The following is a 17,120-nucleotide window of genomic DNA, read 5'->3' as shown; positions in this document are numbered from 1 at the left end:
CATAAAAGTGTTTATAGGTCAAGTTGGATCAAACTCATGCTTCCTATTAATAACTTGTATGCTTATTTAAGCTCAATTTATCTTGATATTTGAGACTTCAAAAATTTTTTAAGTCCGAATCAAATTAAAAAAATAAATCTCGAATTTAAATATTAAATTTAGTTTATATAATAAAAAATTAAAAAAATTTAAAATAAAATATAAAAATAAAAATTCATATATATATTTATATAATTATATATAATTTATTTAGATTGGGTTGGGTCAAACTCAAACTTTAATTTTTTTATCCAAGACCCAATTCAAAATTTAAATGAACCTAAAATTATGCTTAAATTTATTTAATAAATTTTAATTTATTATTTAAATTTTTAAAAATTTTAAACAGACATTTAGATTTGAACAAATATTTTGGTTATTTAACAAGTCTAATTACACATAAAACTTTAAACTTGTTTTCTTTTTCAGTGGAAGCAAAATATAAAAATCATTAAAACTTTAAGTCCGATGATAATAATAATAATAATATTTATTTATTAAGATTCGCCGCATCTTGAATCCGTCACCGAACTAAAGCTATTGCTGCTTGAGCTTGGGTGAAATGTTCCATCCCTTAGATAAAAAAAAATTGTAAATAAAGAAGATATCTGTGATTGTATGCAAAATCGAAAATCAAGGGCAAAAAAAAAAAAATTGCAATTCAATTACATTGATTTGATTATAACATGAAGAACAAAATTCAAGGCCAAATTTACGTAAACCTCACGGGAAATTCATGAACTCACCCACATCACATCTCTGTCTCCATGTCCTCTTAGGGAAACAGAAACAAGTTCAAGGACACTGCTGTTCACGCCGGGAACCAGCCAACCCAACAAAAGTCCATACTTTCCCTTTCCACTTCTTCTCCAATTCCTTGCTTTTACGTATCATTCTAGCCAATTATCTTTCTTTTTTCAATCTTTATTTTGGGTTCTTTTTATAGTTTTTTTTTTTTTTTGGTTTGGAAAACAAATGAGAAGGGGAAAGGAAAGTCAACAGGAGGAGGAGGACTACGAGGAAGAGGAGTTTGGTTCCAAAAAACAAAGGCCTTCTTCTAATCAAACGTTGTCTGTCAACGCCAATGACAACAACACCAACAAAGGTATATTAGATTGGATCCCACTCTTTACCCCAGATCCCTCTTTTCCTTTTCTTCTTTATATACATGCATATATATATATATATATATATTTCTATGTGTATCCTTTTTCTTCTTTTGTTGAATTTGGAATTCTGGGTATTTTTTGCTTTCTGTTCTGGGTTTGTTTTATATATATTTTGTTGTTTTTCTGGGGTTGTGGAAGCAGATGGGAGAAACAGTGATAAGGCTAACGCTATACGATCAAAACACTCTGTCATGGAGCAGAGGAGGAGGAGTAAGATTAATGAGAGGTACCTTCTTTTCTTTTCTTCTGGTTTCAGTCATACCCTTTAAGTAATCCTATATGTTTGTCAAGTTAAAGTTCTGGTAATTGCATAAACCATTGATTGTAATGGCTAGGGAGAGGTTGAGTCTAAGTAAGTTTTGAACTTTATTGGCTTAGGTTTACTTTTGTTGTGCAAATATTGGTGACTGAAAAAATGGATTGTCTAGCTAATTGACTGTATTATGAATCCATGATGATTCTACTGAACTTTTATCAAAGAGTTCTCCTTTTGTGTAAAGCTATTTAATTGCATTTGGAGCTGGAGGTGCATATGAACTGGTTTAAAAGAATGGTTAAGTTTAGTTTGTAAATGGTTTAACTTGAAATGGCTCTTGAAATTTAGATGTTATTGGTCATGTATGGTGGGATATAATAGGGGACTGAAAAGTGTTTGTTTGTTCCTCACTTGCACCAGTTAAGTGCTTGTTGTATGTGAAAAGCTTGGAACCGAAATTTAAGTGCTATTGAATTGTAGCAGATGTACCATGGACAAGAGAGGTTGTGAATTGATGATGCTTGCTTAACTTTGTCAATGGTAATGCTGATAACTTTTCTGATGTCCGTAGATTTCAAATGTTGCGAGATCTAATACCTAACACTGATCAAAAGAGAGATACGGCTTCATTCCTGCTAGAGGTATGTCATGAATATGGAAATGAAAATTATCATATATATTATTTATCAAGCAATTTATCTTTTGAGAAATTCTGCTTGTAAAATTTCTTTAATGGAACAATGTTCTATTGCAGGTGATAGAATATGTCCAATTTTTACAGGCAAAGGTTCAAAAATATGAGGGTTCATACCAAGGATGGAGCTCTGAGCCCACGAAACTAATGCCATGGGTATGTTTTTTACTGAATGCTCTTTTTCTATGAGGTTTAAATAATATGTTTTTTTTGTGGCTTAAGCAGTTAATTTGTGGTTTAAAAAAACATGCTCATGATGATTTGTGTATATCATCTTAATTAAGCTACTGGGTATTCTAAGATTCTGCTTTTCTTTTAATTATTATATTTCTGATGGGAAATTCAGTTTCATCAGGCTTGTTAATGATTTCGTGATATTTTATTGGGGTTTATTACTGGTTTCTTTGAAATGCATAAAATCGTTACAAGTGCAAAAATTGCTTAAGCAATGATTTTTTTTTATCATTGCTGCAATTTTTGTTGAAGTAGTGAGATAATATACTTGATTTATTTGTTTGTATATTGCTGATTTTTAAATTTTATATAAATTATTTCAATAACTTAATGTGTAAGAGCAGCTATCTTTCTATATGGTGCTAGTTCTTATATTGATTCCTGTGAAATAAATATCTGGCTGTGGCATTGCTTAGAATAGTTGCTATATGTCATTGCTTTTTTTTGCTTATTTTCAAGGTGTTAATTGTTTGTGTGTGTAATTTACTCGGTCTTTAAGAAAGCATCTATACATGGTGCCAGTTTATTTTGTAACTTACTTTTTTCATACTTGAATAGAGAAAAAATCACTGGCGTGTTCAGAGTTTTGTTGGTCATCCGCAAACTATTAAAATTGGTTCTGGCCCTGGGTCAACATTTACTGGGAAGTTTGATGAGAATAACATCAATATCAACCCCACAATGATCACAAGTGCACAGAATCCTGTAGAAGCTGATCCTATCAGAGATGCTACATCCAAAGCTATGGATCGGCAACCTGAGTTGGCAAACAAGGGAATGCCTCTTCCCATCCAAGGTGAAAATGCGGATAATGTGCTTGTGCATCCCCTTCAGAGACCAATCTCTGATGCTCAATCTACTGAGTGTCTTATCAGCAATGATACACTGAACCAAAAGGAGGATCTGACCATTGAAGGAGGAACAATTAGCATTTCTAGTGTCTATTCTCAAGGGTGGGTATATCTTCTTTTTCTTATTCAGTCCTCAAAGTGTATGGCACATCAATTACATGGTTAGCTAGTGTAGTTTATATATTCCATTCCATATGGAATTTTCCCCTTGAAAACTTTTACGTCATTGCTCTTGTTTTGCACATATGTTGAATTCCGTTGCTTATGCTGTTGAATTCCATGTAGGTTTAAGGTGCTTAACTATAATTTGATAATGTCTATGGATTTTGATGTCAACCAGGTTATTGAATTCTCTGACACAAGCACTGCAGAGCGCGGGTTTGGATCTGTCACAGGCCAACATCTCAGTGCAGATTGATCTTGGAAAGCGTGCAAATAGAGGGCAAACATCAGGAATATTTGTTAAGGTATGACTGAAATAAGGAAAGATCTTGGTGTTCTTGTTGGTTGATCCTGTTCCAGGGTTTATTGTTCCTTATTCTTTGCTAAACTTTTAAAGCTATTTTAACAAAATAGTCAAGATACACTAGATCTTGCATAAACTTGTTATGTCTCTTATTTGTGTACAATATTTTTACAGGACCCACAGAATTCTCCCAATCAGGAAATGACACATCTTAGAGATGTGAGCGGTGGAGAGGATTCTGATCATGTTGAAAAGCGGCTGAAGAAATAAGACTGGCTACAACGTTTCCTAAAACTTCATTTTTACATGGTCAGTCCTTCTGTTCTTTCTTTCAGTTTCATTTGGTTATTGTAAATGCTGAGGTTTTGGTTTTTTTTGGGGTCCTAGTATCATTAACATTCGTGGTAAGAGCTGTTCTCCTTACTTTTATGTGTTTTTATGGGTTGATTCCACAGATTTTCTGCTCAGGGGATGTCAATCTTTACCTGTACTATCATGGATGTATCATACGAATTGATTTAAATATATTATAGAGCATTAAAAATATTGTTATCTAAAAAGTGTTACCAATGTCCAAAAAAAAGTACTAGTTGGTGGTTGAGATAGTTGGTGGCAAACATTCCTGAGGATTAGAATAGAAATAATCTTCCTGTCTGGGATGGTCCGGAATCTCCATTCGTCTTGCTGGTTTTCCGGTATGATCCTCGTGAGATTTCTTTACTGGCAGGGAAAATTCGTCCCTGCTCAGAGTCCCATTCTTGTACTGATCAATCAGACCAACCAAGAGCTTCCTATTTAGAGAAATTGTTGTCTTAAATCCTAGGTATCTGTACAAGTATGAGAAAGAATCTCAATATATACCTTGTAATCAAATGATTTTATGTAACTAAACAAGCAACAGTTCAATCACAGTTTTTTAGTTATAATTAAGAAAGTTATTAGTAAATACCGGCGGTGGCCTTCAACAGCTTTTGCCATGTTTCCTCCAAAAGTAGGAATGAAAATATCACTTTCCGTTGCAACAATATAATCCAGTGCAGCCATCTGATCTGCATGTCTGAGGAAGGGCTCAAGCTCTACTGGGTTGAATATGGTCTCTTTTCTAGCCTGTTTCCAACAAGAATAAAACAGGACACTTTTATTTCTTAATGAAATAATTAGTTTAATGAAGGAGGAGCTTAGTTCATTTAGTTCATGCAATCACCCTTGAGAGAAAATATTTCTCCAACAGGTTCGGGATGTAAATTTCAGCATCTATTTCGTCTCTTTTATACTATAAAATCCACTCACCAGATTTGGGTGAGCTGCTGCCAGGCCTGCCATTCTCTTCCATTCATGTATATTTCTCCAGCTGCAACATAAATTGTGGTATTCCCATTAATGCCTAATGCGTGGAATACTAAAAGCTGTTTCCTCTGGAGTTAAAGGGCATGATCCACGTTCTCGTTTCCTCTTAAAATTAATCGGTTTATGCTTCAACCCATCATGAGAATATCTGATATTGACATTGTTAGATCCACCAAATTTCATACTAATGCTATAGAAAGGATGGTTTCTTGGGACTCACCTCATTTCTTTCACCTCTGCAGCCTCTTCTTTGGTTAAACCTTCAATGCAGCTGGTAAATGCCAATACATCCTTCTCATACCTTAGATGAAGAACCATGAAAGTACCCTTTTCTCTCAAAATTGTAACAATTTTTCTGCCTGTTTCCTCAATTGGTTCGAGTGAATCTTAATGCTTTGTAGTTTACTCTACAGCGCAGTTATTGGAGCTCTTCAGGCAGGCCATTTTTGGCAAGCCTGGTATCAGTTCGAGCAAATAGCAAAATTTCATCCTTCTGTATGCGAGGAAGGACCTTAAACAAATGTGCATCAGATTACATAAAGTTTAATGTATCGAAATTAAGTTCAATCACAACAAGAATCTTTGATGTAAAATTTGGGAACCAACCCTCTCATAATAATATTCCAAGCTACCAAAACTCATAGGAAACATATAATAAAGTGGTTCTGACAGCTTTTTTCTTCTGCTCTGTAGGTAGCTCTTTTAGTATGCGAACCTCATCTCTCAAGAGACGTAATGAAATGATTCACATAAAAAATATCTGCAAATGTGCTGCCAATTTTTTTTTAAAGTAAATTGTCAGCATTTTTGCTGTCAACAATGCAATGAAACAATGGATTAATCACAATTTTAGGCCATCAGAAAGTCAAGATGAAGGTAACTTCGGAGGACAATTCAAAATCCTATTGGATTAATGATTGAATTGGCTTACCTGGCATCATTCCAATATGTGCCATAAGCAAATTTGGGAACAATAAATGTTACATTTAAATATCTTGCAATGGCAACCATATCACAAATCTAAGGAGTGGACATAAAGCATGATCAATAGCAGAACTTACAAAAGGTGACAATTGAAAACATCTAAAAGCATTCTAGTAATTGAAAAAATTTTGTTTACTCACCCCAAGTCGCTTCTGATTCAATCCTCCATTGGGTGAAATAATCAGATATCCATTGTTTTTATAAACCCCTGCAGACCATTAAAACAATTTCAAGGTGGATTAAGAATTAATGAAGAAAAAAGAACCTGAAGTTTAACTCGGTTTTTATAGCTACTCAAGTGGAATTTAACAATTCTGGAGATCAAATCTCAATACATGCAACTCTTTTCTTTATTTACAGGTTGCGACATTTTTATATAAAAAATATAAAGGAAAAGCAAGAGAATCAAGGACTAATTCAAATTTCTTTTATCATTTCGTGCTAATTAACTAGAATAAGTGAATAACAGACATGAGATTATAGAGAATGGGTAGCACTCACTTTGAGGTAGGAAAGAATATGGAAAATAGAATGCAGATTTTGGCACCATGATTTTATCATCGAGAGTTGCCAATTGCATGGCACAGACCCAAAGAATAAGTAGCATGGTTAAGACTACAACAACCCAGAATTTGATACAAGATAATGGAGAAGGCTGCCTGGCAGCTATAGTTTTCATCTTTTCAGCCTTAATCCCTCCGATAGCGGTCTGGTTCGCCTCTATTTTATCAACAAATTCAGACTCTTCATAACCAGCTTTGGTGTGTTTATCCATCTCCACACAGCCCCTCCGCTCTCCAGTTGTTACAGATTCTCTCTACTTGAAAATCATACAATATATATGAAACAAGACATATGTTACATTGTATTTGTACCAAAAATAGTAGAAAACTAGGCACTTTTGGCACCAAATTTGATATCTATCATCTCCTTCTTTTTTTTCTTTTTTCTTTTTTTTTTTTCTAAATTTAAATGCACAAGTGTTTTTCAAAATTTTAATACATCATTACAAGTAAAAGAAAATAGTAAATTCTTATAATTTTCAACCAACATCAATCAAAATATATAAATGCTCGACAATTATAAAATTACTTAGTTTCTTTTGCTACACATAAGGTCACAATCTAAAAATTTAAAAAAAAAATTACAAGTAATGAGATTTAAGTTTAGATTAATTATATATCATCTTTTAAAAATAATTGTATGATCCAACTGAATTAAATTCAATTACTTAATTGAATTTGCTAAGAAATTAATGGAATAAAAATGATCATGGATTATAGGTTCACACTGTCAAGATGTAGCACATGTTCCGTAAGAGGCTAAATTTCAATTTTTGGTGACCGTACAGTGTGATGTTGATAAGCTTGCTCAACCACATTTCTTAATTTAATCATTTTCGGCTCTAAACATGTGATGATATCTTGAGAGGAAAATATCATCTAAACTCAATTGATTCATGCAATTTAATAAATTTAGAACTTAAATTTCAATTCTTGTAATTTTTTTTTTCTCTTGGGATCTCTTTGTAAATAAAAGATCAGTGAAGTCAGTGACCAAATCAAATTTTAGTAATATAGGTGTGATGGGATTTTCCTACTTTGGTCAGGAAAGCACAGCCTGTTCGAGTTTAGCTTGCCGTAAGCTAAATTAGATCTAATAGGTTTGAAATTTAAGTCCGTCTGAATCTCGGATGGATACCTTGCACTCTGGGTCTGATCTCTCTGGTTCTCCAACTGAAATCACACTTGGAACAACATCCCTGGACCTGGACCAGTGTGCTTACTGTGACATTAAGCTAGGGAACAGTTAACCAACATGGATCAGTGCTGCTAGCATTCATTTGATACCATTATTTTGTACATAAAAGATCTGAGAGAAACTTAAAAACAATCCTCTACAGCTAGAAGCTGGAAAATTTTGCTGCCATTCGGAAAGAACATGAAAACTGTTGAACTTTCAGTTCCTTCTGCAGTTTCTTCCTATGTGTACTTGTACTTCTGGATTCTGCTCAGTCATGGCAGCATATGGTGTGACAGACAAATATTGTAGAAGGAAGCCAAGAACACTTCAATGAGTAAAATCCAGTACATTGGCCAAAAAGGGCAATGCAAGTTGTGACAAGACTATCAGAGAAGTACTGCTTTATTGTAGAAATAATGATAATAATAAAGAGAAATGGAACTCTAGTGCATCCTGGAATGAAAGGCGCCAGATTTCCTGGTGCAATAAGGATTAACAGCAAATGCAGCATTTTTAAATCTCAAAAGATAACTTCATTAGTCACTCAATATGTATACATGATCAGATTCAGCATAAAAAAGCAGGTGCACATGGAGGCAGCTCAGAAGCCACTTTTACCATTTGATATCTACCTGAACTGCCAATGAAGTGTTCTAAAAATTTTAGCTTGCACAGAATCCACTCTCTCATCATAAAGATCACTGCCTGAACAGCAATCGAGTGTCCTTCAATAAACAGAAGCATCAATCACTCATTCAAAGATTAAATGAAAGAAATTCCTCTGTTTAATGTTTTCTTTTCCCTGTTAGTTGAAAACCTTTGATGAGAACCAAGTTTATTTGCTAATTAATGTGAATCCCCATAACTTTCACCAGAAAAGCATATTCATAAGCTATTTCCTCACACTGAATATAGCGGCCACCTTCACCAAAGTGTCCTCCACTCATATTTGTCTTCAGAATGACAGAACGAGAACAAAAAGAACATGTACCATCTCGTACTTTGGCCACCCACTTGGCAGCTTCCCAAACTCCAACCCTTGGGATGATATAATTAAATGTGACCAGCATTAGTAAAACAGATACAAATTGGTATACAAGTTTTCTGAATGACAGTACAAAAACGAAATCAACAGCACAAATATGGAAGCAAGCATTCATGCAATTATAAATGAAAAACTCAAGAAGTGGAGAATGTGGATTTACCTTGAGTCATTAAACGAAGCTGTAAGAAGAACTGAAGGGTGGCAACCACCATGAGGAATATTTTCATAGGGAGAATATCTTAAAATAGACTCAAATTGAGACTTTATCTGGGGATTCCCGAATTCTTCATAGTCCAATGTAGTGAGAGGCAAACTAGGATCCAGCAACGAGTTCAATATATCGAGAAAGGGTACCTGTTGAAATATTAACAAAGTCTCTATTATGACAGTCTAACAGAAAAAGGAAAGAAAACAAAGAGAGTACAACCAAAACATTTTAATATAATCCATTGGGTGAGGACATGATAATATACCAGTAAATGTCAGGTATTTTTCTAATAAGGCTAACCTTCAAAATTGCAGCACGAAAAAGGTCAGGGTACATATTGAGAGCTGCCCCTATCAGAAGACACCCAGCACTAACTCCAATGGCACTCAGCTGATCTCTGTGGACATAGCCCTCATCAATTAGATACTTGCCACATGATACAAAGTCATATATAGAATTTTGTTTCAACAACCCACTGCCAGATTTATGCCATGAAGAATCACCACCAGCACCCCCCCTGTTCAGGAAACACATGGAACGTTTGAAATAACAAGTAACACCATCCAAGACTGATAAACTAGAATATGTTTAGCTAATTCTTTGAAACATGCATGACCAAAATCTTGATGCAACAAAATACCAGGAATGACAACAAATTACCAACCTTACATCAGCAAATGCCATCACCCATCCACGATCAAGTAAACTTAGACGGTCCACACACCAACTTTTATCAAGAACTTCTCCATAAGCTCCATAACCATATAAAATTCCAGGAGACTGACTGCTCTTCCACACTTTTTGAGAGTACAAAATGGTCAGAGGAACCCTGACACCATCATGGGAAATAACTTCCTTTCTTTCACAACAATAAGTCTCAGAAAAATCCTTCCATCTTTGTAATTCAATACTTTGGTTGTTTTCAACCTTTTCACTGTCAAGGTGTTCTTGGGTATCTAATTCATATCTTAAAGAGCATGATCGAGCATTACTAGAAACACCAAGTACCTCTTCTTGTTGGACAATTGAGAAAATCCGTCTTGACATATCATAGTCTACGATTACATCAGGCATCTAGAGATCCAAATGACAGGTAAATAAATTCAAGATAAGCGTAATTGTTCAAGTAACTAAAATCAGCACATCACAAATCAAGCAAACGTAATTCCACAGTTCTCACTGAGCTAAGAAACAAACCAAATAGGCTCCCTAGTCTCAACTAGTTTATACTATCATTTATCAAATGCAATACCTATAAAAAGTTTGAGAAGGTCATAACTACTTCAATAATTGGTCCATTTTAGTTAACCTGAAAAGATGTAAGGTTTTGATAGTCTTAAATCTCTTGATATCAGGCATATAGAAGCTCCACAGATGATAGTAACTATTTGTTTCTCAAGTGGAAAAAGGTAGATTTTTTATGCTCATCAGAATTGCAAGAGCTTCGGCATGCTTTATCTTTAAATATTACTAAACCAAAAAATGAACTGAGAAAGTTAGTTCTCTATGCTTTGCACTGCTAATGAACGGAACAAGGTGTGAGGATAGAGATGCAAGTTAAGCATATTGACATCAAGCAGAAAGAGAGAGAAGACCAATAAAAGTTATACACCATCAAGATATGTAAAGTATCTATATCAAAATCAAGCTCACAAGAAATTACCACTGGAGAAGACAGCACCACTCTGTATACTGAGCTTGCGAAGTCAAGGTTTGAACCTGGTTGAATACTACATGAATTTAATGGCACAGGAAAAAACCATGGATCAAGATCCTCAATCCTCATTTGATGCTGCAGAAAAACTCATGCCAAATTGAAAATTAGTACAATGACATTCATATATGCAAAAACCAACTAAACAATGACGTTTAGTTTCATCATTGTTATTGGGGATTTTTTCCTTTTTAGGAGCTAGAATGTACTTATCATCAATAAATACAAAGCAAGAAAGAGAACAGGCAATCAGATCAAAAACAAAACAGAGTGAGCACAAGCATTAGTAGAACGAAATACTCCCGAACTTGAGAATTTTGATTAATGATTACGCTAGACATCATTATCTCTACTCTCCTTTTTTTATTATGTTAAAACATGCTTAAAATCAATTATGTCAACATCAACACTTAGGTTAGCAATAGGCAGATACAAAAGGATCTGAGCAACAGAAAAAACAGGATACAAAACCAATTTATCTCATGGCTAAATGATAAAACTGGAACTGCTATTATAGAGATTATCACAACAAATCCAGATATTGACAATGATAAAATTTATTATCAGGAAAATTTTCAAGCACTGCTTTTTTCCTGTTCTCTTTTATATGCTTTCACTAATACTTAATTCTTTTCTCATACTTGCAGGTGTGTAAAGATAAGATCGAACCATACCGACTAAAAAGCTGCAACTATACATGAAAGAGTGTAAATATAAGCCCAGAATGAAAAAGCATTTCCTTGACACAACTCATTTATTGCTTAAGGAGAGGCAGGGAAAACTAGGTTTCTCTGCTAAAAGATGAAAAATATGTTACAACAAACTTAATGCCATAAAGCACAAGGACAGAAAGCTCAAAAACAACAAGAATTAATTCATCTTGTGCATTTATTTCAAAATTCTACATGCAGAAGAGAAGACAAAAGCAGAAATTACAATACCTTACAATCAACATTGATAGGCAAATCAACAGAACATATCATAGGACAGCCCCTCTTATTGAGAAAAAGCACCAAATGTCCATAAAAAATGTCCATATCTTGTAAAATAGTATCTTTACTTGCATAGAAAATATTCTGGAAAAATATACATACAGAAATGTATTAATATGTGCAATAGTGGATTGTGTTAATAGAAGCTTCAGTTGGTAAGATAACAAACAAGAAAGAAAATCAGGTATCCGCTTCTCTAGATACGAATAGAAAAGCAAACGAAACCTGCCAAGTGGTTGACTGGATATCTCCAGCTTGACATCTAGCTAAATAAAAGCCATCACTGGAACACATCATATTTTCTTTCATAGGAGCATTTGTAAGAATGTAAAAGAAACCAAAATGATGTTCCAGAAAATACTGTATGCCGGAAACACGCTCGTGTACTCTTTGCAAGCCGCTCAAGGGATCAGTAGCATCAACTACATAAACCTGTAATAATGCATTGGGGTTTTAGATTGGCGGATAATAATAATCTAAACATACGAAAAGGAAATGGTAGTGAAAAGGTAAATGCCTTCCTCAGATGAACTCCTTGAATTTGAATTCACAGTTATAAACTTTCCATCTTTTGTACTTGTTAGGTCCACACAATAGCTAGGATCACTTTCAGTAAATATCAAGATATCGTCTGTATTACCTGATCCTAGTTTTGTGCAAAGAACCCTGCAGAAACAAGAGACGAGTTGGAAAACATTTCAATCTCTAACAAAAAGACAGAGCAATGCGGTGAAGAAGTGTGCCTGTAAGGTCGTTGATTCTCATCTGCAATTGTATAGAACAAAGTCTGGCAATCTTGAGCCCATGCCAAGCTAACAACTCCATCAACTGGTGCCCTTGGAACAAGATATCCATTTCTGAGGTCCTTAATTTGAAGCATGAACAGTTCACCACCAGTAGCATCAAGTGTGTACGCTAGAAAATTATGATCTGGTGAAATTCGGCACTGGCCTATGTGCACATAACCTGCACGGATGACATAATAACATCAAGCACAACTACACCAAAGAAAATTATTTTATTTTTAGCCATATATCTACGCTGTACAGCAATAGCTAAGGTTACTAAACTTCGGAGCCTTGTTTCAAGACACATACCATGGACACATAAACAGAATTATAAACTTTCATTTTCTACTCTGAAAAATTCAGTTTTTGCTATTCTTTTCGCTCAAAAAGTTTTAACAGTAAAAGATAATATATTTTCCAATTCTTGTAAGCCAAAATACCTTTTGGAAAGGAGCATTACAGTATCATGTTGGCATACCATAATATAACCATGACCACACATCTCCATCCAATACATACACAAGAGAAAAGAAAAGAAGAGGAAAAGAAAAGCACTTTAAGAAACTTGCCATGTTTTTCAGCAACTTCATTCCAGTCGAGCAAAATTTCCTCCCTTCCCAACCCGGCTTTTGCATAGCTGAGAAGCCTTGCCGGCCAACCACGTCTCTTAGTTCCTAACCTCCTGCAAAAAACTGGGTATTCCTTCCCTTCCGGTATGTACTCGTAGTACAGCCTGCATAAGATGTCAGTGAACTCACAATTCATTTCTGGAACACTAAAAATAGACTATTTCAACTAAACAAAAGCAAACCTCAAAAATATTATGCTTGTTAGCTAAGATTTCGAAACGTTAACATTAGGTGACACTCTTTTCTACACTAACAATAAGCGAGCAAGCATCCAACCAATTCATGGAACTGACACCATCTAAAGCAGATGACGTTAAGATTGCATCACTTAACGAAAACCCAAATCTTAAATAGTAGCATAAACCCAAATAACACTAACATGACATAATCACAAATGTCAAGGAAAGATGGAAATTTTCATATACAAAAACTAAAAATTAGCCAAAACCATGAAAAGGGTCATATTAAAAAGCACAAACCAGGGTCCAAAACGTTCAACAGGCGTGGAAACCTTGGCAGGCATCCGGTTTTTCATCTCAGTGACCAGAGTTCGTTGCAGAGTTTGAGTGTCAGCCATGAAAGCACGAGCATATGAGTTTTCTTGGTTGAGGTAGCCCAAGAAATCAGGGTCGCTGATGTTGCGCATCCAATGGTAAGGATCTTGCCACGAATGACCGTGGAGGGAGACAGTGAAAGGAACTCTTTTGGGAACTGGAGGGAGTTGAGAAGGTACTGAGATTGGCTCCGCCCTGCATTTTGAAGAGAAAGAGGAAGATGAAGAGGATAGCGAGGGTATTAAGGTGAAAGAAAGGGAGAAAGAGGGTGCTTTGAGTGAAGTGTTGCAGAGTAACCCGAAGAGACGAGTCATGGCAGTGTAGGTTCGAAGAGCAGCCACTTTCAGTAGGTATATATATATATATATTACTATTAACAATTCATCGGGTTGAATCGATCAAGGAAAAGGGGCAATCGACCAGATAGTTTAATTGGTTTTTTATGTTGTATATATTGCTACTAGCATTATTACTACACTTAAAAATTGCAGTTTCCTTTCCAATTCAGTGAATTGTATCTTGGTGTTAGAAAATTTAGTGAAAATTTTGGCACTAAAAGTGAAGTTTGATAGAAAATTCAGAACCTCTCACCCCAAAAGAAGATGTTTGAATTCAGCATTTGTTTGACGTCTACACTCAGGAGCCCAAGATCGAGATTCAATGCTGTCCAAATGCAATTAACCTGACATGCTTCTTAAGCATTTATAAGATTTAAACAGGAATCCATAGGACCCAAAGATCTTCAAATTGGGTTTAAATATGTTGTTTCTTTGGGGATCAGTTGTGGGTCTCAAACAACACAAGGTCTCGAGTTGTATCTCGAGATAATTTATACAAAATCTTTCCTCTGAGGCTTCCAATAAATGAATGAATATGCTGTTTGGATATGTTTCATAAATTCCCCACATTCTTCCAAACCGAAAGAAGAGATTGAAATTTTCTTTAAGTTTAGACATGGTATGAACAAAATTCATGATTCAGAAGCATATTAACAAGATCAATTTGATTACTAGAATGAGATTCTCCGTACAAAGCAAATAATGGTGTTCTAGCCTCCCCTCATTCCCTGGCAAACAGGTATCAGAACCTGCAATTGTTTATAGAGTTAAACAAATGAACAAATAGCAAATCATATCTCTTGCATAAAGCAAACATATTCATCACAGTACCAAATCCCAACCACTGATCAAATTTTGAGAACCGTCAACTGCTTCTGCTATCCCTTCTGAAGTCTTTTTCTCGCCATAGCAGTAAAGTTTGAAGTTTTACTCCAATGTGTTTCCTCTTACTGCAATTCTAAGCTTTAGTTCCCCCTGCATTCCTTTTCTCATCTTCAACATCCTGTAAGTGGCCATAAAGTTCGAAACATACGTTACAGCCAATTCAAAGAATAAAGAACCTTGAAGCAAACATCAATGAAATGAGGCAAAACTTAAACATGTTATAAAGGATGCAACAGGAAGCACTGATAGGAGTTCAGAAACCTTAAAAAAGAGGTAGTATAAATTCATTCAAGCTTACAGAATTTTCAATCTTGTCAAAATCATCACCAAAGCTCCCATCAGCATCTGCATCACCATCACCATCATCTGAAAGATGTGCAAATAATTAATAAATTGACAGTAAAAAATTGTTAAGGAAAACATGTAAAATAGAAAAACACGTTGTCTGTGTCCAATTCATTTGTCAATGGTTTTCTATGAACAATGAAGCTTGCCACATCATTGCAATAATATCATCATTAGTTACTAGTATTGCATGTCTTAACATGAATATAAACACCTCTGCCAAGATCAACATATAACATTGAATCTGCCATGGTAAGTTAGGCTAAACAATGCATGATCAAGCTTTAATATGACTCTTGGGAATAACATCCTTTTGATCATATAATTTTAAAATAAAGTCATCAACGCAAAAGCTAAAACCATTAAGTCACTTCAAGAGCAAGTAATTCAAAATATCAAAAGTGCAGGAAACAAAAAACATAATAAGATCTTATGAACCCACAATCAATGCAATAATTTCTATTAATATACCTCCACCGCCATCACTATCTTCAAAATCTCCCAACAAAAATGTATCCAAATCTTGTTCAGCAGATGCGCTGGAAGTTTTATGTTTCAGACCATTTTCCAGCTCTTCTGTCTCAACTACAGGTGTTTGCTTTGATTTATCCTCTTTTACCTCTGCTCTCTGTTTAACTCCCTCCATGTACTGCTTCTCATAACTGAAAATATAAATACTTTACATCAAAATAAGATTTCCAACCTCAAATCCTCCTTATAATAATAATAATAATTAATTACTTACGGGGCGACGTGAGTGCTAACAAGAGTGAAATATATCCTCCAAAATTTTCTTTCTTTCATCACACGCGGACACAGTTCATATCTTAATTTCTTGATTTCCTGCAAAAGAATAAATGTTTTACATAAATTAATTTTTAAAATCATAAAATCTAAAATGCGTCATGCGTTTCTGAGTAAACTTAGGTCAAGTTTGGTTTTTTGGATTGTAATTGAAAATTACAATGACAAAAAAAGCTGTGACTGAAGCAAAACTCATCTCAATCGAAATTCTTTACCACAAATTTTACTTTGTTTGGCATTGTCTTTCCGGGCCAAAGACAGCGATTACCATTAAACACAACTACAATGCAATGCCAAACATAGCCTTAAAACTATAAAATCTAAAATGAAAAGTAAATTTTTTTACCTTAACAGTAGTAAGAACAAGAGTAGCATGCCTCTCTTGCCATTCACTCAGATCCTTCCGTACATTGGACCCCGTAGTCGTCGCATCGGACGGATCCGGTTCATCTAATCAAAAAATCTAAAACTTTAAGAATTGATTAAAATAAGACAAAGGAAATTAAATTAAATAAAAAATTACCTTGGACAGGGAAAGGGAAGTTCTGGAAAGTACTGGAAGTAAAGCCTCTGACAAAATCTCTCAAATCATCGGTGAGACCAAACTTCCTGAGCTCCGAATCGGAGATTGGTGGAGGATCGGAGGAAGTGGAGGCGGAGGAGGTAATGGAGAGGGATGAGAGTTGGGGAGGGATAATATCGGAAATGGACTTGGAGATGCTTTGGATTTGGATTTGATCGGCTTGTTTGAGAGCGGCGGTTTTGAGCTCATCGGCTTTCTTAGTGGCTTCCAGAGCAAGCTCCTTGGACTTCTTGGCTGTTTCGGCGACTAGATCGGCGATTTTGTTTGGCGTTGTTAAGGTTTGCGATTTCTTCGCCGCTTCTTCCGCGAAGGACTTTGCTCGCTTCCATAAATCTTCCATTTTGGGATCGGATGGATTTGTTTCCTCTCTTCTCCGCTGTTTAGGTACCTTTGTTTTCCAAAACGGCGTCGTTTCAGTTCTGGTTTCTTATTTGCGAAAAGTCTATTTACCC

The 17,120-nt window shown here is 35.1% G+C and overlaps 3 protein-coding genes and 1 pseudogene across 9 annotated transcripts; 1 reads left to right on the top strand and 3 right to left on the bottom strand.

The window, feature by feature from the left end:
- Positions 1-569: 569 nt before the first annotated feature.
- Positions 570-4,675, top strand: LOC111282488 (transcription factor BIM2-like). Of its 4 annotated transcripts, none has more exons than XM_089760548.1 (8): positions 570-1,144; positions 1,350-1,434; positions 2,036-2,105; positions 2,219-2,314; positions 2,951-3,345; positions 3,584-3,710; positions 3,884-4,018; positions 4,165-4,675. In XM_089760548.1, the coding sequence occupies exons 1-7, from the start codon at positions 1,015-1,017 to the stop codon at positions 3,977-3,979; spliced, it is 999 nt and encodes a 332-aa protein (XP_089616674.1). In that variant the 5' UTR covers positions 570-1,014; the 3' UTR covers positions 3,980-4,018; positions 4,165-4,675. The 4 variants fall into 4 exon arrangements, with proteins under 4 accessions (XP_089616674.1, XP_022726332.2, XP_022726331.2 ...); XM_022870596.2 differs by having other exon boundaries at positions 606-1,144; positions 1,341-1,434; XM_022870597.2 differs by having other exon boundaries at positions 3,884-4,675.
- Positions 4,212-8,137, bottom strand: LOC111281482 (rhamnogalacturonan I rhamnosyltransferase 1-like; annotated as a pseudogene). Its single transcript, XR_016342065.1, has 8 exons — positions 6,542-8,137; positions 6,181-6,248; positions 5,988-6,076; positions 5,663-5,827; positions 5,277-5,567; positions 5,000-5,204; positions 4,659-4,816; positions 4,212-4,536 (listed from the first exon to the last, which is right to left on the bottom strand). The product of XR_016342065.1 is annotated as a rhamnogalacturonan I rhamnosyltransferase 1-like (transcript).
- A 138-nt stretch (positions 8,138-8,275) lies between these two features.
- Positions 8,276-14,542, bottom strand: LOC111282119 (Prolyl oligopeptidase family protein). 2 transcript variants are annotated; one of them, XM_089760547.1, is made up of 12 exons: positions 14,305-14,542; positions 13,639-13,908; positions 13,100-13,263; positions 12,486-12,708; positions 12,266-12,408; positions 11,968-12,176; positions 11,692-11,826; positions 10,700-10,828; positions 9,701-10,110; positions 9,337-9,553; positions 8,989-9,182; positions 8,276-8,821 (listed from the first exon to the last, which is right to left on the bottom strand). In XM_089760547.1, exons 2-12 carry the CDS (start codon positions 13,803-13,805, stop codon positions 8,626-8,628), a joined length of 2,187 nt encoding a protein of 728 aa, XP_089616673.1. In that variant the 5' UTR covers positions 13,806-13,908; positions 14,305-14,542; the 3' UTR covers positions 8,276-8,625. The 2 variants fall into 2 exon arrangements, with proteins under 2 accessions (XP_089616673.1, XP_089616672.1); XM_089760546.1 differs by lacking the exon at positions 14,305-14,542 and having other exon boundaries at positions 13,639-14,275.
- A 155-nt stretch (positions 14,543-14,697) lies between these two features.
- LOC111282118 (uncharacterized) lies at positions 14,698-17,041 on the bottom strand. Of its 2 annotated transcripts, XR_016342064.1 has the most exons (7): positions 16,609-17,041; positions 16,432-16,535; positions 16,027-16,124; positions 15,753-15,943; positions 15,235-15,302; positions 14,883-15,054; positions 14,698-14,800 (listed from the first exon to the last, which is right to left on the bottom strand). XR_016342064.1 is itself a non-coding variant. In XM_022870070.2 (6 exons), the coding sequence occupies exons 1-6, from the start codon at positions 17,006-17,008 to the stop codon at positions 15,010-15,012; spliced, it is 906 nt and encodes a 301-aa protein (XP_022725805.2). In that variant the 5' UTR covers positions 17,009-17,040; the 3' UTR covers positions 14,698-15,009. The 2 variants fall into 2 exon arrangements, 1 of the variants encoding a protein (XP_022725805.2); XM_022870070.2 differs by having other exon boundaries at positions 14,698-15,054; positions 16,609-17,040.
- Between the last annotated feature and the right edge of the window lie 79 nt (positions 17,042-17,120).

The sequence above is a fragment of the Durio zibethinus genome, chromosome 5 (assembly GCF_047325235.1).
Source record: "Durio zibethinus cultivar Kanyao isolate XHJ-2024 chromosome 5, ASM4732523v1, whole genome shotgun sequence".
In the NCBI taxonomy this organism is placed as follows: domain Eukaryota; kingdom Viridiplantae; phylum Streptophyta; class Magnoliopsida; order Malvales; family Malvaceae; genus Durio; species Durio zibethinus.
This window is presented reverse-complemented; position numbering and strand designations above follow the sequence as displayed.